The 22,927-nt window shown below is 48.4% G+C and overlaps 1 protein-coding gene across 1 annotated transcript; it reads right to left on the bottom strand.

Annotated features, from left to right (window-relative positions):
* Positions 1-7,082: 7,082 nt before the first annotated feature.
* On the bottom strand, positions 7,083-22,922 carry LOC142819314 (uncharacterized). The gene is made up of 2 exons (XM_075905324.1): positions 8,201-22,922; positions 7,083-7,946 (listed from the first exon to the last, which is right to left on the bottom strand). The coding sequence occupies exons 1-2, from the start codon at positions 8,607-8,609 to the stop codon at positions 7,438-7,440; spliced, it is 918 nt and encodes a 305-aa protein (XP_075761439.1). The 5' UTR covers positions 8,610-22,922; the 3' UTR covers positions 7,083-7,437.
* Positions 22,923-22,927: the final 5 nt, after the last annotated feature.

Genomic DNA, 22,927 nt, shown 5'->3' with positions numbered 1-22,927 from the left:
GCAGCACCCCAGCTGCTCTGCCCCAGGCGTCCTGATTCAGCCACTGCTGAAACTGATCAGCAGCGGCTGAATCAGGACTCCTGGGGCAGAGTAGCTGGGGTGCTGCCGGGTTGGTTCAGTAGCGCCAAGGAGCGGTGCTGCGGGACCAACCGGCAGCGCCCCACCTGCTCTACCACAGGCCCCGGGCTTTGCTCCACATCTCCCTGGTCTGCTGAGGGGGGCACTAGCTGCGTTCCCCCCAGCAGACCAGAGAGACGCGGAGCAAAGCGGCGGAGGACCCGGGCCAGACCACAGCGCTTCCAGATCAGCTGAAAGCGCCGCGGTCCGCCCCGGGTCCTGCGCGGCTTTGCTCCGCGTCTCTCTGGTCTGCAGACTAGGGAGACGCTGAGCAAAGCCGCGCAGGACCCGGGGCCGGACCCGCGGCGCTTCCAGCTGATCTGGAAGCGGCCGCGGGTCCGGCCCCAGGTCCTGCGCCGCTTTGCTCCCCGTCTCCCTGGTCTGCTGGCTCCCGCAGCAGACCAGGGAGACGGGGAGCAGCTTTTCTCGCCCCGGAGGAGGCGGGAGGCGGGACCAGGCGTCCCGCCGCTCCAGTCCTCCGGGGCAAGAAAATCCCTGTTCGTATCTGCGGATCCGACGTAAGTCGGATCCGCGTAACTCGGGGACTGCCTGTATTACAATATTTAATACAAAATAAAAAACTAAATTGTCATTTAAAAATGAAAAAAATCAAAACCCATTTTGCTCCAATAACATTAAAAAGGAACTTTAGAACACCGATGAAACTTTTTCCCAGTGTTCTTCCATAATTCCAGCAAAATGGACCCAATTTCATGAAACATTTTGATTTCCACCAGATATTTGGCTCAATTGTGGTTCTACTGAAAATTTCTGCAACCATCTGTGAGATCACATACAGAAACAAAGCACACAGAAAGAGGCAGGAGCAAAAAAAGCAAAGAAGTTAAGCAAGAGCCTGTGACCTTAGGATAGCTCTGAGAAAAGCAACAGAGCTTTTGGGTCTGTCAGCTAAGTGAGCTGGGGCTGTAAGCTGTGAAGGAGCTGTGAAGCTGCTCCTTTTGTTCTTGGCTTTAACACCTATGCTCAAGGAGGTGGGACTTTGTACATTTATTGAAAATAAACACGATTACATTAAAGAAAATTCTAGCCTCCATCAATTTCTGCTTCTAGCTAGAACATCCCTAGGGCACCAAATAGCTGCTCGGATCAAAAAAGTAGCAAAACTACTACTACTGGGAGTGGCAACATCTTGTCCCACCAGCACCTGGCCTTGGTGTCATCTTTGACTTCTCTCTTTCCTCCCACAAGGGACATGCAGTCACTACATCTTGCCGGATTTTCCTTTACAACTTCTTCAACATCCTGTAGCTCCTCTCCACGCTCAGGTCTTGTCTTGAGGCCCTGAGCAAAGCACCAGGAGCACTGACGGGGAAAGTCTCACAACCACGTAGGCTTCCTTCCCTCTGCTTTTGTGCTCTACATGCTCACTCCTCTTCCAGTTCTGCCCTTTGTTTGGTCAAACAGCACTGCTTTTCCACTCCCATTGCCTCTGAGCCACCTCCAGCCCCCTCCTTACACACTCCTCTTTTCTAGAGGAAGATCTCACCAACTTTCTAAAAGAGAAGGTGGGTAAGATCATCTGTGACTCCCTTACCACTTCTTCCTTCTCTGTGGAGACAGCTGAAGGAAGCGCCATACCTCCAGGGCACAGGAGGTTACCACATTGTCCAGGTAACCACATTATCAGGGACAAGAGAGAATTTGCCAGTTTATGGGCACAGATCTAGGACAGGGTGGCTATGACAGGAAGCATATGGGAAAGGGCAAAAGAGATGGAGATGAGAGTGGGAGTGCCAGCATCAAGGATCAGATCGTGTCTGTTGCTCAGGCCAATAAAGAGGCATTTCTAACATGGTTATTGGCCTTTCTGCCAATTACCCTTCCTGAATGCAGTTGTGGATCAAGAGCTCTCGGCTCTCCTTCTGGGCAACATAAAACAGATATACAAGCTCCTGAATAGCTGTCCTGATTTGCAGAGGTACTGAGCACTTGCAGGTCCCGAAGACTTCTCTGGAAGCTCTGGGCATAACAGAGGAGATGGCTTTTTTGTTTGTTTTTGCAAAATCCTTGGAAGAACTTCTTGTATTAAGTTTATGTATTGAGGCCAACCAGAATTATATGGAAAAATTTAAAAAACAATAAATAGTCTAGCAGCACCTTAAAGACTAACAAAACATGTAGATGGTATCGTTAATTTTTGAGGGCATAACCCATAATACCCATCTACATGTTTTGTTAGTCTTTAAAGTGCTGCTAGACTACTCGTTGTTTTTTAAGTTTTTCCAGTTACAAACTAACTCCTCTCCCCCTCTGAAGCTTCAGAATTATATGAAACTTACCAAGGGGCGAGATTTGACAGATATGGGACCTGGGAAGTGTAGAGGAATGTGGAACTATACTGAATTGTGCACCAGAGAAGCATGGATTCTTGGGGACAATAAGCTACATCTACATTGCACTGCAGTTTGAAATAAGATACGCAATTTGAGCTACGCAAATTGCGTATCTTATTTTGATCTTATTTTGAAATAGCTTATTTTGTAATTTGGCGCGGTCTACACAGCACCAAATTTTGAAATAACCCACTATTGCAAAACGTCCCTTACTTCTCGTGGAATGAGGTTTCCAGGGACATCAGAATAGAAAGCCCAAAATAACGAGCTTGCGGTGAAGATGCGGGATAGCTATTTCAGGTTATTCCGGTATCCCAAAATAGTGTTACAGTGTAGGCGTAGCCTAAGAGTTAAGTGGATTTCCTGGGGAATGGCTAATGGAAATTCTACATATCTGATTATTCAAAAATCCAGCCTGTTGAAGCTATGCCCTGAAGAGAGGACCACTGCCTGCCGATTAACTGTTACAGAAGGCCCACATCAAAAGTCCCAGCTATATAAAGAAACAGATGATTTGCCCAGCCTTCATGCTGGTTTTGATTTTAAAATGGATGAATTTGTAACCATGGAGAAAACTCAGTTGTGGATTTGGAAAGAGTAAAACCTGGGGCTATGCGTTATTTCGGCATAACTGACGTTATTTTGAAATAACATAGTGTGCGTCTACACAGAAAGCCATTATTTTTAAATAATGTTGACAAGGAGAACTTCTTACTTTCTCTTCTATAACCCTCATTTTATAAGGAGTAAGGGAAGTGGAAGGAAGAATGCTCTTCGTTCAACTTCCTGCTATGTAGATAGTGCCAAAAGTTGAATTGAGTGATTTCAACTTCAGGTATGCAATTGATGTAGCTGAAGTTACGTACCTTAATCTGTCAGGGATGGTGTAGACGGAGCTTGATCCTGCCTTGAGGGCGGGGGGCTGGACTCGATGACCTCTCGAGGTCCCTTCCAGTCCTATTATTCTATGATTCTATGATTAATTCGAGTTTTGCCCTGCAGTGTAGACATGCCCTAACAGATCCATAGGCTGGGGTCAGGGTAAAGTATGCATGTAGGTTCTTTGATTCTTTTAACACGTTTTCACTGTACTGCCTTTGCCTTAAGAGTAAATGTGCTTCTTTAGAAGGAGCTGTATGGTAACTTGTAACTGCTGACAAAATGCTGGTCATGGACCTCAGAGAGAAAGCGACACACAGACACTGGTTTGTTCAGCAATCAGGGGGTTGCTGGGGATAGCACAGCCAAGACAGGAAGCTTCACCAAGAAAGCTACCTGTCTAGCAGTTGGCCAGCAGAAACAAGAGCCAAGAGAGGTGTATGTATTGACAGCAGCAGAAAGTCCTTGGCTAAGGAGATTTCTGTTATCTTTACAAGACTATAGCATCTTTCATCCATAAGGGTTCCACACCCCTTTAAAGAACTACGTCTGTCTATATGCTGGGAAAACTTTGCCCAGTGTTGGGGTGGAACATGGCAGCTTTTAATAGAATGTAGCTACAAAACAGATTACAGAAGTGACTGAGGACACTGTGCCCAGCTGAGGTGGCAGGGAGAATAGAAGAGGCAGTATGAGTAGACCAGCGATGGGTAGTAGCCGGCTTGTGGGCTAGATGCAGTTCACCAGGGTTAGCTCCTGGTGGGCTACCGGTGCTTTATTTACCTCGCTGCTTGAAGCTCCTGTTGTCCACGGATTGCCGTTCTCAACCAATGGGAGCTGGATGCGGTATGGACTTGGCAAACTGGCTCCAGCTTATTGCTCACCCTCAAACTAGACTGTGTTCAGGTCAGTGATGCTAATGACCCTGACTTGTCATGAGTACCACAGAACATGTAACGATCAACAGAAAAAGACTCTCAGGCTTTATACTGCCTCCAGCAGCACCAATTCAATTCTGACATAGCGGGAAGAGCTACCTCTATTGAACCAGGCACACTTTCTGTAAGACACTCTCATCCACATTTTGACCCAGTAAAGCTGGGAAAAGCTATGAGAACTGCAGTACAACATGATATAGTGGCAGAATCTCTACAGCTAATACAGCATAATCAGCACTACTTCTAAAAGTGTCAGGAAAGCTGCCAAACTAACCCCCTTAGTACCTTAATATTCTTGCTTGCCTCAGAGAGTGTATTCCACTGTATAAAAGAAATGCAGCTGCAGGGCTCCGTTTCAGTTTTAAAACTGGAGGGAAGAGGAGAAATTTCAGGAGCTGTCCTGCCCCAGCACAATTCCATTGGCCGGTTTCTGGCCAGAAACCAGCCAATGGGAGCTGCTTGTTGGAAAACAGGCAGTCAAGAAGAATTACACCCCCTATCGTCTGCTCAGTTATTCAATGAAGCACATGGCCAGGCAGGCTGGCTGACTGGAACGTTTTAAGCTCTGCAAGCCTTAGCTCTGCAGGCAGGCAGGCTAGTTTGGCAGCTGGCAGATAAATCTCTTGGCCACAGCCTGCTTCTGGCACCTCAGCCCTTTCCTGTCCCAACCCTCTGCCCCCCACTCAACATACCCATACCCCTTCCCAGATCTGGCAACCCAACCTCCTGCCCCAGAACACAATACCCTTCTACGCTAGGTCACAACCCAAACCCCTGCACTCCAGTCCCCTGCCCTAGGTCACAACTTCCTGCTTTATCCCAACTCCCTCCCAGACTCCAGTCTCCCTCCTGCACCCCAGTCCCTTACCCCAAGCTCCCATTTGCATCCAACCTCCATCCCAGACCTGCATCTCTTCCATTAATATCATGGAAGAGTATGGCCCTCGACCACTTTCCAAAATCTTGGAGTGGCCCCCCATTGAAAATTATTGCCCACCCCTGGTCTAGAATGTGCTCATTTTTTGTTTGCTCAGATGTGCCTCCTGGTGAAATACAAAAATAGACTGTGATGGATAGGACTGATGGCCAGCATTTGGTGACTAAAAGGTTAAACTCAGGTAGCTAGGGGATGTTGGCAGGGAGCCAGAAGAACCAATGGGATATAGTGCTGAAATTTGAATAGTAAATTTGAAATTTAAAATAGTAAGGGTATGTCTACACTACAAAGTTAGTTCGAACTAACGGACTAACTAACTTTCATAGGCGCTACACTAGCGCTCTGCTAGTTCGAATTTAATTCGAACTAACGGAGCGCTTAGTTCGAACTAGGTAATCCTCATTCCACGAGGATTAAGCCTAGTTCGAACTTACTAGTTCGAATTAAGGGCTGTGTAGACCACTCTGGCCAACACCAGGGAAACTCTACTGCCCCCATCCCGGCCCCGGAGCCCTTAAAGGGCCACGGGCTGGCTACACAGTTTGTGCCAGTTGCAAGGTTGCCAGCACCCGTGCCAGCACACCCAGCAGCTGACACCCCATAAGCCAGCCACCCGATGACACCCAGCCCTCCCCCTCTTCCTGGGACCAGCCTGGCGGGCCCGCATGGTCTAGTGCGGAGATTGTGGACCTCATCGAGGTTTGGGGGGAAGCCTCCAATGTCCACGATCTCTGCACTAGCCACAGGAACGCGGCAGTCTACGGACGCATGGCTGCCAGCCTGGCCGCCAGGGGCCACCAGCGCAGCCGGGAGCAGGTGCGCTGCAAAATCAAGGACCTGCAGCAGTCCTACTCCCGGGCCTGCCTGCCAGGGGCCGACCCGGAGGCCTGCCCCCACTTCCAGGCTCTGAACCGCCTCCTGGGGGCTCATGCCGTCCCTGCCACCCGGGACGTGATAGACCCCGGGGCAGAGGGACCGCTCTCAGAGACGGAGGAGGAGGAGGAGGGCTCCGAGAGCCAGGAGCCTGCCGGCAGCCTGCCCAGGACCCGGGACCCCCGAGGCACCCCACAGAGCCGCTCGCCTGTGTCTCTGAGGCCGGGGAGGAGTCCACATGTGAGTACCATCGTGCTCCCCTTATGTGTACGGGGGGCTGGGGCGAGAGGGAGCCCCGGGACCGTGCGCCTGGGCCTTGCCCACCACGGAGCAGCAGCTGGGGATCCTGCAGGGGCCCTGGCCTTGCAGAGGGGAGCTGGGTTTCACACACCTGGGCCCCTGGGGTAATTGACCGCTGTTCTTGTTGCACCACAGCCGCAGCACCTGGGCCTGCAGGGCGCACCACCCCGCCTGCAGCAGCTGCCCATGCCCAGGCCAGCAGGAGAGCCAGGAATGAGGAGGAGTACCAGAGGCAGCACCTCCGGTTCCTGGAGCAACAGCTCCATATCCAGGAGCACTGGGTCCAGGAGGACCTGAGGCTGCGCCGGAGGAGCTTGGAGGCACTGGAGGAGCAGGGCCGTGCCCTGCGAGGCCACCTCCAGAGCCTGCTCGACCGCTTCCCAATTCCTCCTGCTCCCCCTGCTCCTCCTCCTCCCCCTCCTGATCCCCCTGGTCCCCCTCCTGCTCCCTCCACACCCCCCGTCCCTCCTGCCCCACCCTCCACAACCATTCCCCACCAACGCCCCCGGACCCGCAGTGTTGCAAGACAGGAGAGGCAGCCAGACCCCCACCCCTGAGCTTTCCTTTCCCTTCCTCCCTTCCCTCCCCTTCCAGCTCCCTCGTCCCAGGTTTCCCCCTCCCCTCTCCCACTCTCCTTCCTCCCTCCCCCCACCCCAGTTATGTTAAATAAAAAGATGTTTTTGTTTGAAAAACAGGTGTCTTTATTTGACAGTAGGTAGGGAGGGGAAAGCGGAAGGGGGTAGGGTGGAAGAAGGCCCCAGTGGGGCATGCAGGGAGAGGTCAGTCCTCCTCCTCCACCAGGAAGCTCTCCTGCAGGGCTTCCCGGATCCGGACGGCCCCCCGCTGGGCTTCCCGGACGGCAGCAGTGCGGGGCTGACCATAGTGGCCAGCCATGCGGTCAGCCTCAGCCATCCAGGCTGGCAGGAAAGCCTCCCCCTTTCTCTCACATAAATTGTGGAGCACACAACATGCTGCCACCACGGGAGGGATGTTGTGCTCGGCCAGGTCCAGACAGCTGAGGAGGCATCGAAAGCGGGCATCAAAACCCGAAGGCCCCCTCCACCACGATGCGGGCCCTGGTCAGCCTGGCATTGAAGGCCTGGCGGGAGGGATTGAGGTGCCCCGTGTAGGGCTTCATCAGCCACGGCTGCAGTGGGTAGGCGGCATCCCCCACCAGGCACACGGGCATGTCCACGTCCCCGACCCTGATGTGGCGGTCGGGGAAGAAGGTCCCGTCCTGCAGCCGCCGGCACACGGAGGAGTTGCGGTACACCCAGGCGTTGTGTGCTTTGCCGGACCAGCCCACATTAATGTCCGTGAACTGTCCCCGGTGGTCACACATGGCCTGCAGGATCATGGAGAAGTACCCCTTGCGGTTCACGTAACGGGAGGCCTGGTGTTCCGGGGCACGGATGGGGATGTGCATCCCGTCGATGGCCCCCCCCCGCAATTGGGGAAGCCGAGGGCGCCGAATCCCCGGATGACGGCGTCCGGGTCGGCGAGGCGGACCACCCTGCGGAGCAGCACCCGGTTGATGGCCTTGACCACCTGCAGAGAGAGACACAGCAAAGCGCCAATCAGTGGGGCGCCCGGGTGGCTGGGAGCATTCGTGCCCTGGCAGTGCCCCGCGCCCCACTCCCAGAAGCAACCCCCCTGGTGGCGTGTAGTACGGCCGGGACAGACCAACCCCTCCGGTGCGGGGCGCTTTCGCCTCCTCCCTCCCCCCCTTTGTCCCTGGGGCGGCCCATCCCCTCCTTGCAGCCCCCCTCCCTCCCCGGCGCAGTGGCCGGCGAGTGCCATACCTGCATGAGCACCGCTCCGATGGTGGATCTCCCCACGCCGAACTGGTTCCCGACGGATCGGTAGTTGTCCGGCGTGGAGAGCTTCCAAAAGAGGGCGATGGCCACCCGCTTCTGGAGGGGGATGGCGGGCCTCATGCGAGTGTCCCTTCTGCGCAGAGCAGGGGCGAGTCACTCGCAGAGCTCCAGGAAGGTGTCCCTCCTCATCCTGAAGTTCTGAGTCCACTGTCGGTCTTCCCAGCGCTCCAGGATGATGCGGTCCCACCAGTCGCTGCTGGTGTCCAGACGCCAGATGCGGCGGGGCACGCCAGTGCCGGGGCGCCGCCGCGGCTCCTCCACAGCCCCCAGGGCGGCCAGGCGGAGAGGCAGGGGGCTGACGTGCACCAGGAGGTGCCAGGCAGCCTCGAGCCATTGCTGGCAGGCTTGCAGCAGCAAGTCCAGAAAGTGCACCAGAAGGTGCAGGGCGAGCTCTGGCTCCATGTTGCCACCTGCGGCAGCGTCCCCGAAGGGAAGCACCGACACACCCGGGCGCAGAGACCAATGCTTTGCTTTCCCTCGGCAAGGTTGGCAAGCAAGCAGGAAAAGCTGAGAACCGGCTGTCCAGGGGGGGTCCCTTTAAGCACGAGTCTCAGATAGCCTCAGACAGCAGCCACACAAAGCAACTACTGACCTGATGCCCTGCCAGAACCGGTTTCAGCCGCCCTTAAATGCCCCCCTGCGGCCAATCAGTGTGGACGCGCTAGTTCGAATTAGCAAAACGCTAATTCGAACTAGTTTTTAGTTCTAGATGCGTGTTCGAATTAGCTTAGTTCGAATTAACTAATTCGAACTAAGTTAGTTCGAATTAGCGCTGTAGTGTAGACATACCCTATGTTCTTCTTTGTTTTAATGTGTTTTTCTTAGTTTCTCTGTAACACCTAGCAACTAAACATGCTTTATTAGTATATCTTTTTCTTTTGTTAATAAAATCATCTTTTTTGAAGGTGATGATTTGATTCTTGTGTCCTAGGAAGTAGCAGGAGGTCTGTGTATGCGTGCCTAGACTGAGAGGTCAGCTATCAGAGACTGCAGTTTGTTTTCTTTCTTTTTTCTTTTTCAAGCTCTATTGTGGTAAGAAAGCTTGGGGTATTCCTCTGGGAGAAGTTCAAGTGACTCTTCCTGGGATTCAGAAGAAGTTTTTACACGTGATGGTGGCAGCCTATCTCCCATGGCCTGAGAGTCTGTGAGCTGGGGAAGTCTTTGTAAGCAGAAGCTATAGAGGCAAGGTATTTAAGGTCTCTTGTGGGCTCCCACCTTCTACACTCAGAGTGCCAGAGTGGGGAACAGCCCTGAGATAGACTCTTAGCCCTTCACAGACGATAATGCTCATAGCAACCTTAATAAACTCCAGATCAGTGAAAGCATTCCTTTCTGAAGAATATTTCCTGACAATGTTGCCAGGGATAGGGATAGACTCAAACCTTACTATAAAGGTATGGATGTGACTGGAGACTGGAACTGCTATGCCAGTGGTGAGCAATCTGCAGCCAATCAGGGTAATCCACTGGAAAAACTTAAATAACAAATAGTCTAGCAGCACCTTAAAGACTAACAAAACATGTTACAATAACATCATGAGCTTTCATGGGCACAACCCACTTCTTCAGATGATTGGGGTAGTAAAAATCCAGATCCAAGAATAAATAAGGGAAGGCAGGGCTTCTAAAGTGGCTTCAAAGTGATCTATTGCAATGGTTGGGAGGTGCTGGTGTTACCACCTTTTCCAGCAGTGAGGAGAATGGTGGGGTTAAAAGAGGGTTGTCCTTGTCATCCCTCTGTTGTCTCCCCCTCCTCTGGGCAGCTTAGCAAGTGAAGACACTGGGATTATGATCTTCTCATCTTCCTTGGTATATGAGAGGTTGAGCTGCTCCTCAAAACCTAGGACAACAGTCCCCAGTAAGGCCAATAAGGCCCATGTAAGGTGGTAGCTCTGAATGGGGGCTCCCTGGAGACTCCTCTGATGACATGAGGCACCTGTGCACCTACTGTGGCATCCATGCTGATACACTCGAAGAAATTGAGTTTGTATCCTTTTTCCCCTTCATCCTGAAGGATAATGAGCACATGCCTAGATTTCTGTTTGTTTACATTGAAGGGTTTTCCCCTCCAGCTTGGGTTTCACATTAGTAATTTCAGATCTTGTCTGTCCCATTTTTCTTTGACGACCCTCTGGGCAACCAGAAATCTCAAAGTTTGTACAAATGAAGTTCTAGAAAATCCCACATCTGCTCCTCACTGAAACTTTGGAAACACTGCAGGAGAGAAAGCTTTTGAAGAATGTACCCAGGTTTGACACAAGCCCTAATGCATGCTCACACAGGACACTAGAAGCATAGTTAATTTTAGGCCCAAGATGACTAGTTACACCAGATGCATCCAATAAACCTGCCTGTTCTTTAATACCAAGTCACAGTACATTACTCTTATTAAAGGCTTAGCAAGATCCAAGATAGTAGAGAAGTGTCTAAATTCTTCCATGCTAATTTGAATCTCCCCACACCTTCACCGTTTGAGGTTCACTCAGTGCTGATAGCAACATTCTAGAATCATAGATTCTAGAACCAATCCTGCTTAATGCTCTCATTGGAGGTCTCTCAGCTTCTCTGTATTTGACAGTATAACAATAAAATGTCCAAAATCTCAACTAGGCCTGGCTGCTAAATAAAATAGTAGCTTCCTACAATCATAAAATGTCATGCCCATTCATGAAGTCATGGGATGATCTCACTTGGATAAATATCCTCTCTTTCTTCATCTCCCTGACCTTGAGTCTTTCTCCTTTTCTCTCTCTCAATGACAGAAGACAAATTTTCTTTGTTTAATGCACACAACAGCTTTGTGCCATGTATAAAAGTCAAACCCAATCGTTACACTAGCTGGAAATATGGGCCTTGATTTCTTCCTTTTTTATGGAAGTGGGACTTATCTGCATGTTTTCTTCAGTGTTGTTGGGCTGTTTGGGCACTTTGTCATTAGGGAGAGACCTTTAAAGTCTTGCTCCAGGTGCTGGAAATGGCAGGTCTCACTTTGCTCACTAAGGGTATGTCTACACTACCCTCCTAGTTCGAACTAGGAGGGTAATGTAGGCATACCGCACTTGTAAATGAAGCCCGGGATTTGAATTTGCATAAGCGGGGAGCCGCCTCATTTCATGAGGAGTAACGGTAGTTCGGAATAGGAAGCCTAGTTCGAACTACCTAGTTCGTGCCCCGTGTAGCCACGCTGCACGGGGTTCGAACCAGCAGGGTTTTAAAAATGGCGGCTCCCCGCTTATGCAAATGAAGCCCAGGAACTAGCGGGGTAGTGTAGACATACCCTAAGGGCTTTAAAGATAAAGACCAGGCCCTTGAGCAGCATTGCCAGCCCACTGCCAAGGTTGGCTGAATATTTTCGTACTCACGGAGTGGCAGCAATTCTGGGATAAAGAGACAGGATGGCTGATAAACTTCAAAGCCCTAAATTGCATCCACCTGTTTGTAACCTGGCCTGCAGTTCCCGGCCCATGCTTTAACAGGCTGCTGACTGGATCGTCCAGACTGACTGCTACGATACAAAAATGTGGCTAAGTCACAGTGTGGCGGTGGGCTAGCAATGCAGACAGTCGGATGTGTGGTGATGGAGTGTAGAATTAGATGATTGGTGGGTGGACTGTACCAGGTTGTGCTCAACGATGCTAATGGCTGAACAAGCTAGATACCAATGTGTGATGCATACAAAAGACAATAAGTTGCTACAGTGTTTGGATTCCTGATGTTGTTGGGGAAATATTTATACCTTCTCTAAAATGTGGCTACCCTGGATTCAAAAATAAATCTCTTCATGTTAGGTTTTGTAACTCACTCCCTGTGATGGTGTTTACAGCTGTCCAAGGTATGGCTAAGGGGACCCTTCCCCCTCCTTTACCAGCAGCTGAAGGAACCTGGGGAGCACAAGCTGGTAGCTGACTATAACTGCCATCCCAAGAGTGGAAGACTGTTGACATGCGACCTGCCCACTAGGTCTGCTAGCCACATGTGAACTCTGCTACACCACTCTCTTAAACTGCAGCTTATTTTGGAACTTAATATTATTTGACACTGGAACTGACATCAGATCAGGTCAGTGGCCAGCTAATCAGTAATCTCTCTGATATCGCATGATTCAGGGGAATATGCAAGAAACACAATGATGGACAATGGAATATTCAGCTTACTGAGGGTCTTTTTTCCAGTTAGAGGTAAGCTCATCCGCTATACACCAGAGTTTTACATCTCTTCTAATTTTTTAATCCTAGCTAATGTAACTGTGAATGTTCTCATTATCTGTATTAATGTCAGAACTGCTCAGAGTGGCACTTAGTTTGTGAGAAGCACCTTTCTGCATCTCATTTGTGCAATGCAGCTTTCTTGCCCTGAGCCTTAGCGGTAGGTGTATGTGCTTTCACGTAGTCTGGGCTCATCTCGTCTGTCCAGATACCACCATGCAAATATGTCCTGTGCTCTGAGGATTTACTCTGTCCCTTCATTAGCATTACTATCTTGAGGTCACAGGGGATGCAGAGTTAATTATTCACTGTTTCTAGGAAAGGGGGAATGGTGTCTTGTGGTTTTAAAGCTTATTTCAACATTGAAGCTAAACTTCCATGAAATCCACAGTTGTATGAATTTCCTTTGGCTGGCAATTTTCAGTGAGAGCTGCAAAGTGTGTAGCATGGAAAATATCCATAGGAACTGTGTTGTCAGCAGTCTTTATCCTAATTAGAACTAGCCAGCTGAATCTACCTTTGAAAACAGGAGGTGGTGGCAGGGATTTGGGTCCGGGGTCTCCTCTCGGACAATGCTCTGAAGCTTACTTATATTAAATGACATGGCCTTTACACAATCCCATTGTAGTAGTTTTCTGCCTAGCTTGGGGACCATTTTTGAGCAGTAGTTATAAGGTGCACCAGATTACAATACTTCATAGATTGAAGTATAAATGTCTTGCCTCCTTCTTTGTTCTTGGATAGATGAAGGGGAAAAACCCTCACATATCTTTTATCATGTTATTTAAAGCAGATTTAAATCTAGTTTGTTTCTGATTTTTTTTTTTTTTTAGTTTTGCAAAGATCTTGCCAGACTTTAAGTGTTTTAGGTTGTCTTGTACCCACTCCAAGTGGGGAAACCTATCTGGGAGGGCAGAAGATGGGGTTAGAAGGTGTTCCTCTTAACCCTGGACATGGTTTGGTTCAAATAGACATGACAAGTATCTCTCATGTCTCATGGAAGGTCCCTCAGCTAAGGCTGTGATAAGCATTTTCTAAAAGGACTTACAGGGAAAGAGGCTTTGTTATCTCAGGAACAGAAGAGAAGTACTGGAGCATGGATGCCTTCCTCCATGCTGAAGCCTGATACTGAATCCTAGGCCAAAAATGGGTCATCCTGTATAGGCATTCTATAAAGTGCTGCCAGAACAGAGTCTACTGATTTAGGATCTGAACTCTTTGGGCTGAAATAAGGACAGTGGCTCTAATGGTGGCAGAAGTTCCAAGAGATCACATAAGGTACGTCACAAGGATTTCATCTGCTCTCACCATACCTGCTTTCTCACATCCAAGTTTGGTTTTGTCTGCGAGAAAGCATCAGGAGTCACTCCTTCCAAAAGCTCTGTTGGAGAGAATGTCAAAACACTCAGACCAGCTGTTGATGCTAAGACCAAATTATTATCCATTTGGACCTGCTGGATCAATTCAGAGGCGTTTCTTCCGAAACCCCTTTTTTCTCCCTTATCCTCTAATTACAGGTAGATTAGCTCTTGGGCCTGTGAAAAAAATCACTACCTGGATCAAACTGATGCCGTCATTGGAGCCATGAGGTCCACGGTTCTTGCCATAATTGAGTAAAGCACTCTACTTGCCATTCTTCTGCACCTTCATCTCTAGAGGAGCCTAGTTTGGGCACAGACACTCCTTAGGAGTTCAGCTGAGAGCCTGGGGATCTCTAGAGTTTAACTTTTGTGCACCTTGGAGCTTTTGGCCTTATGGTTCTTTGTCTCCTATATCACTAGTCTTTTGGAATAATGCTGACAAGTCCAAGGCCTTCTATAAATAAAAAAAATAAAAATGTTTCCTGTGGATCTTCTGAGAAAGTCCCAACAGCTGGTGCCCCCCATGTGCCCAAAACCTCAGGAATCAACAGCTGTAATTGGAAGGAGTGCTAGAGAACTAGACAATTGTTGGTGTTATGCCCCAGTTCCATTTAAATATGTTGGATGACTACAGAGGAGTTTCTTCATAGGCCTCTTTTCCTCCCCTATCTTCCAACATCAGCTAGATGAATTCTTAGTGCATCTTGAGCGCTGTCAGGGTCTTCCAAGACTTCGAGCAGAATAGTTATGACTATTTATTCCCTTAAAATCTTTGCTAAAGCCACATACTTTCTGATACCTTGGTCTCCAGAGAAAAGAGAGGGCTCTTTCGTCAAATGTGATTTTGCTACAGCAAATGCAGGATGTCTGGAACCATCCTGCCATCGCAGCTTCTGTCTTAAGGAAACCCATTCCTTTGCACCAGGAAGGACAGGTTCTCCCCCCCCCCCCCCCCCAATGCTACCACAGAATTGCTTGTGTTGCCTGCCACAAGTGAAGTCAAGAGCTGGGAAATAAATTACTTCACTGTCTTTGAAAGAAAGTCCAGCTGAAGAGTGACAAACACTCACCTCTGCTAATAATCAGGCATTTCAGGCCAGATCTAAATTTTTTGTTCTGGTCTAAAGATGCCTTTTAAACCCAGCATTTTTCTGAGAGAAGACAAGAGTTCCTGGAATTGCTTAAGGATGGCCAAAGAATGTCAAATGCTCTGTTTCCTTTGATATTTTGGATACAGTTTTTTTTTCCACTTTGTCTCCTTCAGGAGATATTCCAGACTTGGGAATTCTGGTCTCTCTCTTGAGGTCCAGGTAAAAGTTATATGCTTTCCTTTGAAGGCACAGACCTCTTCAGCTCCAAGATGGATAAGGTCTCAGGAAAAAAAAAAGAAGAAAACATCTATAGTGAAATCTCTGGGTCTGAAATCAACTGGTCTTTCACAGGACATCTTCATAAGGGGCAGTTACAGCATTGGTGATGGGTCATGAAGAGGAGAGATTTAGGTTACCCAGAAGGTTCATCTGTCCATATCAGAGGAAACAAAGATCATTATTCTTTACCTTGGCAACAGCAACTACTGATGATGCTATACTTAGGCAGAAAATCTGAGAATGTATGAAACACCTTGAATTCATTTTGCAGTAGCTGTAGCCACATCCATCATCTTCCATTCTTTGGGCCCATTAGTCTGTTTTTTTCAAGCATGGCAAGTCATTTCTTTGAACCGTTGTGTCAGAGTGTGTTGAATGGGGTGCCCCAGTGTTCCCTCTTAGCTGGGTGGCAGCACAGCTTCACAGGTGAGTAATCAGCTCCGCCCAGTCAGAGGCTCAGGGCTCTGTGCATGGAGCTCACTGGGCGGGGCTGATTAATCACCTGTGAAGCTGTGCTGCCCCACATCTTAGAGGGAACACTGGGGTGCTCCTTCCAATTCAAAGCCAGACCAAGACTAAATCCTTCCACACCTTACTTTTTCAAGGACTCTTCTAATGAGAAAACTGGTGTGAGAAGAGGTCATGACCCTGTAAATGTGGGGTCATCTAGATATGGACTCGGTGTAAACAAGTCAAAAACAAGACCGGCAAGGATCCACAATATAGGGATGTAAGCAACTAATCGAGTAGTTGCTACCTAATAAGCATAAACTCATTGGGTAGTCGAGTGACTAATCGCTTCCCTCCCTCCCCCGCTGCCTCTGTGTCACCATCTCCATGGTGCAGGATGGGGCAGGGGAGGCAGAGCTGCAGCATCCTGGGGGCAGCATGAACTGGGACTGTTCAGTTCTGCTTTGCACCGCCCCCGGGAGCTACTGCAGGGTAACCCAATGTGGGGTTAGATCCCAGGGGCAACTCTGCACTCTATCTGTAGTAAGACCCCACCGGGCTCTTATTACTTTTAAAGTAGAGCGCTCCCCTCCTTATTGACTAATCGATGGAAATTCCATCAACTACTTGATTAGTCAATTAACCAATAGTTAACATCCCTGCCACAATGAGTAGTGGACACCAATGTTCTCTCTAATCTTTTCCATCCACCTGTGCATTTTTCCATCCATGTGTGGAATAATTTTTATGTGCACTGAGGTATGTGAGAATGTGCACCTCCAGTAGAAACAAAGAACCTAGCTGCAGGTGCTCTGCTAATTGAATCTCTCCTGAGCACCTACACAAGCATACAGCTTATGGGGATCACTGGTGGACACCTTTCTTTTATGCTGGGGGTAAAAGCTTCCGTACCTTTCCTCCAATTCCTTTAATCCCCTGAGTACTGAGAGAGTTTTGCTAGGACAGCCAGTGATCTGTCACACCAGAATGAGCTCAGGAATCCTAACTCTCAACCTCTGGTCTGTCCAAAAATAATCACCCATTCACTTTCCCCGGCTACATCTAGACTGCAAGCCTCTTTCGAAAACAAGTGTCTATACTACAATCAGTACTTTCGAAAAAGCAAGCCGCTTTTTCGAAAGAGAGCACTCAGGCAGTCTGGATGTTCTCTTTCGAAAAAGCACAGTTTGCAATACATAGCACCTTTTTTCAAAAGGCCACTTTCAAAAAAAGGTGTTCTTCCTCGTAAAATGAGGTTTTCTGCAGCCAAAAAACCTGCCGCATTCTTTTGATTTATTTTCGAAAGAACGCAGTAGCAGTCTAGATGCAGGGGAAGTTTTTTCGAAAAACGGCAATTTTCGAAAAAACCCTCTAGTCTAGACACACTCCCTGAGTCAAGATCTCTTGTTCTAGCAGAGTGGTGCAGCAGGATCCCCACTCCTCTACCAGTACTTCTTAGCCACAATAATTCTTACTCTTGCTGTTCTCCTCCTTTGCTTTGCAGCCCAGCTACAGATAAGACTATGGAGATAGAGAAGGTAGGGAACTTATTGTTGGGGGCCCCAATGATACAGCACATGCTGAGGACTACAACGTAAGTGTGGCTGCATATATGTGCAAATATGTATGCAAATATACGCAAATAGCTTCTTTCACACTGACAGGCGTGAATACAAAGATTAAGGCAAGATTACACAAAATACAGGCCCCCGTTAAGTCAGTTCTGCTGATATTAATAAAATACAATATTTACCCGATTGCCACCCATATGACAGCACTTTTAATGAGCAGTGACAGTCCAGGAATTTAACTACTAAAATGCGCATCAACAGAAGACCATTATATTGCCTTTTTTTGTTCTGGCTCCCACCCGTGGGCTGCGTGTTGAGCCCTGCGTATACCCAAACTGCACTGTGGGCCACAAACAAATAGGCTGTGTGTTGAGTAGCCCTGGTCTAGAGTGTTATGGTTGAGCCCCAACTGTCAAATGCTCTTCAAAAATGGTCCTAGAGCTACATTTGCAATTTCTTCAGAGGGAATCTGTGGAAGCTTCACATTCAGAGAACAGTTGTTATTGCTGGTGAGTACCCCTTTCTTCCTATACTCTTCTCTTCTCGGCCCTGTGGAATCCCAGGCGGTCCTTCCAACACAGGTGCTGTTACCTTAAGTTCTCTGAAGAGGTCATAGATGAAGTGGGGAGATAAGCAAACAGAACCAGAACAATTTTTAAAAAATGAAAACTAAGGGTTGAAAAAGAGCTTGTGTTTATAAATTCAATGGCTGATTTTCCCCAACTCTCTTGACTCTGAATAATATGAAAATGAAATCTTTTGAGCATGTGGCATAAGAGAAGACAGACTTGAAAGTAGTGTAAAAAATCAAATATAATGGAATACCAAACTCCACCATTAGACCTGTTAAGGAAAAGGAGTTCTTTTCACTCTTCCCTGCTTCTTCCTTTTGCTTAAACATGAGTCTATATGTAACTTGCAGCAGAGAACTTTAGGAGAGGATTCTTCTAAATGTAATGTGGACAAATTGCTACAGAGGAAGACAAAAGAACACCAAAAGCACACACGGACAAAATCAAAGAGGCAGACACAAAATGAGTTACACCTAGCAATAGACACAAACAGCACTAAGAAGATGTTCTTTATTAGGAGTAAGAGACCGATGAATGAAAGCATGGTGAAGGAGAAATAATTACAGATGGCATCAAGATGACTGAAGTGTTCAATGCCTATTTTGCTTGAGTCTTCACTAATTGTGACTAGATACTCAACACAATCAACAACAAAGGGGAAGGAACACAAGCCAAAACAGAGAAAGAACAGGTTAAAAAATACTAGGGGACAGTCCCCTGTATTCGCTATACTCACCAACTCCTCTGTCTCTGGGGGTAGGAAGGCCCAGCTCTCCCCCCAGCCGCTAGGTAGGGCCGGGGCCACACCAGCCCCAGGGCGGGGAGGCCCGGGGCCATGCCAGTACTGGCCTTGCAGCCCCACCCTACCTGGCTGCCAAGGCTGCAGCCAGCCTCGGCCTCTCAGCCCCCCAGCTGCAGCCAGCCTCAGCCTCTCAGCCCCCCAGCTGCAGCCAGCCTCAGCCTCTCAGCTCCCCCCCACCCCCAGCTGCCTGGGCTGTGCTAGTCCTGACCTCTCAGCCCCACCCTCCCTGACCGCTGGGGCCACAGCCAACCCCAGCCTCTCAGTCCCCTCCGGTACCTCTCCACCCCCACAGCAGCGCATGCTTCCCTGCAAGCCAAATCTGGCACAACGCCTCAGGGTTTCCTCCTCTTCCCCTCCCTCGTAGGAAGCTGGTGCTGCTGGCACTGTAATCTTGCAGAGGGTGGGGTTTGAGGCTGGAGCACCAGGCAGGTGGCAGCCTGAAGTGACGGTTCCCTGTTGGGTCCTGGAGCACCGGAACCCAAAGCTGTTGCCGCCATCCCCTGGCCCTCCTGCAGGGGAGCTGGGTGCTAGCGGGGAGCCCAGGGCATCTACTGAGGAAGGGCCAGGGGAACCCCAAGCCATGACTGCCGCTTCCCCTTCTGGGGACTCTGTTTGGGCTGGGCAATGCAGAGTGATGTGATGATGTCACTCTGTCACCCTGCAGGAAAAGTTTTTTGTGTGCGTGTGTGTATATATATATACACAATGTACAGGGCTCACCAAGCGGCAGCAAGCTCCGCTCGCCAGCCGCGCGGTTCTACGCTGATCGCTCTGCGCCAGCTCTTCCAGGGTGTAATCTACTTGCCACGAGCAGATTACATTGTCGGTCGATGTCTGTGTCTGTGTCTCTCATCTAACTTAAGTCACCAAGGTCTGACAAACTTCACTCCAGAATACTTAAAGAACTAGTTAAAGCAATCTTTGAATTGTTAGTAATGATCTTTGAGAACTCATGAAGGCTGGGTGACGTCCCTCATGACTGGGAGAGGGCCAACATAGTACCTACCTTTAAAAAGGGGAACAAAGACGACCTCGGGAATTACAGACCAGTCAGCCTAACTTATGATACCTGGAAAGATACTGGAACAAATTATTAAAAGAGTGTTTGTAAGCCCCTACAGGATAACAGAATAGTCAAAATGAATGCGTCAAGAGCCAATTACACCAAACCAACCTCATTTCCATTTGACACTGTTGTTGGCTTACTGTAGTGATAGTCCAACTGAAACTTGGAAGCCATCAGTGGCTTTTTAATGTGTCTACTGCAGCTGTGTATGGCACATGATACTAAAATATTTCGTGATTTATAATTATTAACCATTCTAAGTTATTAACCAATGAGGATGCTTTTACTATATTATTAACCAATAGTAGTAAATAAAATAATTAGCCAGTCATTTTGCTGCGAGAAAAATATATACATAGTACAGTGTTATCTGGTACACTTAGGAACTAGGGCATTCCAGTTATCTAAAAATTCTGGTTATCTGAGGGTCCCATCAACCTAGGAAAAACCAATGGACAATAATAGTAAAACTCAAGTTTTTAATATTGGTAGTTTTGTAGTGTGAGGCAGCTGGTCTCACATTTTCTATTTTGAGTTAAAGATTATTAGTACTTCTTAAATAAAGAATTGTTAAGCTAATCATGGTAAACCAAGCCAGGCCTGTGCGCCTGAAAATGTGACAGTATTGCTGGGGGCAATGCCGGTTAACAAAGTTTTCTGGTTAACAGAGTGCCAGATAACCAAGGTTTCACTGTAATTGAAACAATGAATTCACACTATCATGACTCTTTTGAGTAATGATGATTGCTAATTTGGCTCCTGAACAAGAACTGAGTAACACTGACCTAGTGGATGGGGGAGGGGAGCTGTAGTCACACAAGGGGTGTAAGCGACTAGTTGACTAGTGACTCGACTAGTTGCTTTCCTCCCCCCCGCCCTCACCCCCCGCTGCCTCTATCAGGGAGAGGCAGCAAGGATGTGGAGCAGGAGCTGGCACGGGGGGAGCTGGCTTAAAAGCCAGTTCCCCCCCAGCACCATCTCCGCTGGGGGGGGCAGGGGAGGCAGAAGTATAGCAGGGGACCGGGTGCAAGCTGGGAATCAGCTGATTCCTAGCTCACACCCAGTGCCCCCCACCCCCACACACATTTGTGCTTTTTAAATTTAAGAGCATCCAGGCTCTTAATACATTTAAAAGGTTAAAGTACAGCAGGGGGATCAGGTGCAAGCTGGGAATCAGCTGTCCCAGCTGGCACCTGGTCTCCCTGCTGCACTTTAGCCTTTTAAATGTATTAAGAGACTTGCAGCTCTTAATACATTTAAAAGGCAGAGCCGCAGCTCTGCATTTCCCCCTCTCCCCCCATATCAACTAACCGACCAGTCGATGGAAATTCCACTGACTAGACAATTAGCTGATTAAATGCCATTTAACATCCCCAAGTCACACTATAGCTTGATTTTAGTAAGGTTTTTGATTCAATCCAACTTGCAACTCTCACAAGCAAACTAGGGAGATGTGGTCTAGCTGAAACTACTAGATAGTAGCCATCAGTGGTTCTCTGCCAGAATAGCAAAATGTATCAACTGGGGTCCCACAGGGTCTGTCCAGGATTTAGTACCATTCCCTATTTTCATTAATGACTTGCATAGTAGAAGGCAGGCATTTAAGGGTTGCAGATGACTGCAAGCTGGAAGGTGTTCCTAGTACTTTGGAGGAGAAGAATGAGAATTCAAAATGACTGAGACAAATTAGAGAGTTCCACTGCATTCATTAGGGGGCAGTCAGGGAAAGAAACTAGCAATGGAGGGCTTTGTCCCATTTGCAGGGGTAGTGTTTCCAGTTCACCTAGCCAGGAAATGCCCTGTAGTCTTGGCAATTCTGTAAAAGCAGGTAAACTGTCATTCAGTTCACTCAACATATATCAGCTTCAGGCAATTGTCTAACTCATTTCAGTTAAGGGTTCCTTGCAAAGCCCTCAAAGCTTTAGCGGTGACAGCCAGGATAAAAGTGTAGAAGGCTACAGCTTGTCCTCCCGGAGAGATGAACAGCTGGGGTCAGGGAGATATGCCTGCAGCCTGGTAATTAGGCACAGCATGAAGCTGGAGTCATTCCTCTACCATAGCAGATAAAGAGCACTGCTGGTGGCAGAAGCCTCGGCCCAAAGCTCCAGAAAATTACAGTAAACTGGACCAGATGCAGTGGACAAGGAGTCTGTGGAGTCAGCAGCAACTGAGAAAATCTGCAGCCATTCCATTCAAATTAAAATACCAAGTGTTATAATTAAACATGAAATTGAATATGCTCAGAAAAGCAGCCAGTGTTTTCCACCCGTCTCCTTTTCCAATATGGGGTAGATTTTTATCCTGACAATTGCTAAGAGAAAAGCTGGAGCTTGTGGCAAGAGGGAGAAGCTGAAGCTACAGGCACCTAGGAGACAATTTGGGACTGTAGGCTAAGCACACTTACTGAATGTTTCTAAATGATCAGCAATGAAGCAGAAAGCTATACTGATATTTATATTGTCATCTTTCAGTTTCAGCATTGAGATGAACGGGCAGTTCACATCTCCTAGAGCAATTGTTTCAGGCTGCTGGTAGACTCAGGCTCTCTCTACACTTAAAAGTTTGTAAACCACTTCCACCAGTAAAGCAGCAAATACTATGGGACCGCATGGGCTCCCAACCCTGTAGCCTGGTCATACTAGGGATGTTAACAAACAAGTAATTTACTAGTTGAGTCGTCTAGTCTAGTTGAGTCCTGCTAGGGCCAGCCCGGGGCCAGTGGGAAGGCCCGCGGACTCCGCCATGAGGGTGTCACGAGGGTGCTTTCAAAGCGGAAGCAGTCACGCAGAGCCCGGAGTCAGTGGGACTTCCTGCTGACCCCGGGCTGCATGTGGATGCCAGCTTTGAAATGTACAAGAGACCCCAGCTAATCCTGGGCTCCGCTTGGCATTTCAAAGTGGCAGTGCTGCACAGAACCCGGGGTCAGCTGGGGAGTCGATTAGTCAACTAGCCCTTAACATCCTTAGTTCACACTAGCACTTTACAGCACTCTAACTTACTGAGCTTGGTGGGAGGTGTTTTTTCACACCCTTGAGCAAGCAAGTTACAGCACTGTAAAGTGCCAGTGTAGACTTAGCCTCAGGAGCACTGCCCACTCAGTTTACCCTCAGGTTATGTTTTCACATTTATCTTCAGATCCATTAAGTCAAGATTTTTTAAAAACTCAATTCTGCAACAAACTTCTGCAATCATTTTCATGAAATACACACTCCTGCCCACCATCTAATTTGACTTGGGCCAAGAGTATTACTGCTTC

The sequence above is a fragment of the Pelodiscus sinensis genome, chromosome 1, assembly GCF_049634645.1.
Source record: "Pelodiscus sinensis isolate JC-2024 chromosome 1, ASM4963464v1, whole genome shotgun sequence".
NCBI lineage: Eukaryota > Metazoa > Chordata > Testudines > Trionychidae > Pelodiscus > Pelodiscus sinensis.
Note: the sequence above shows the minus strand (reverse complement) of the source record. Positions and strands in the feature narration are given on the sequence as shown.

What these genes read in the sequence shown, in the direction of transcription:
- LOC142819314 (XM_075905324.1), bottom strand. Translation starts at nt 8,609, where the DNA reads ATGGCTCGAGGCTGCCTGGCACCTCCTGGTGCACGTCAGCCCCCTGCC. An exon ending in TCGGAGCGGTGCTCATGCAG is followed by an intron (nt 7,947 to 8,200) that starts GTATGGCACTCG and finishes CTCTCTCTGCAG; the next exon opens with GTGGTCAAGGCCATCAACCG.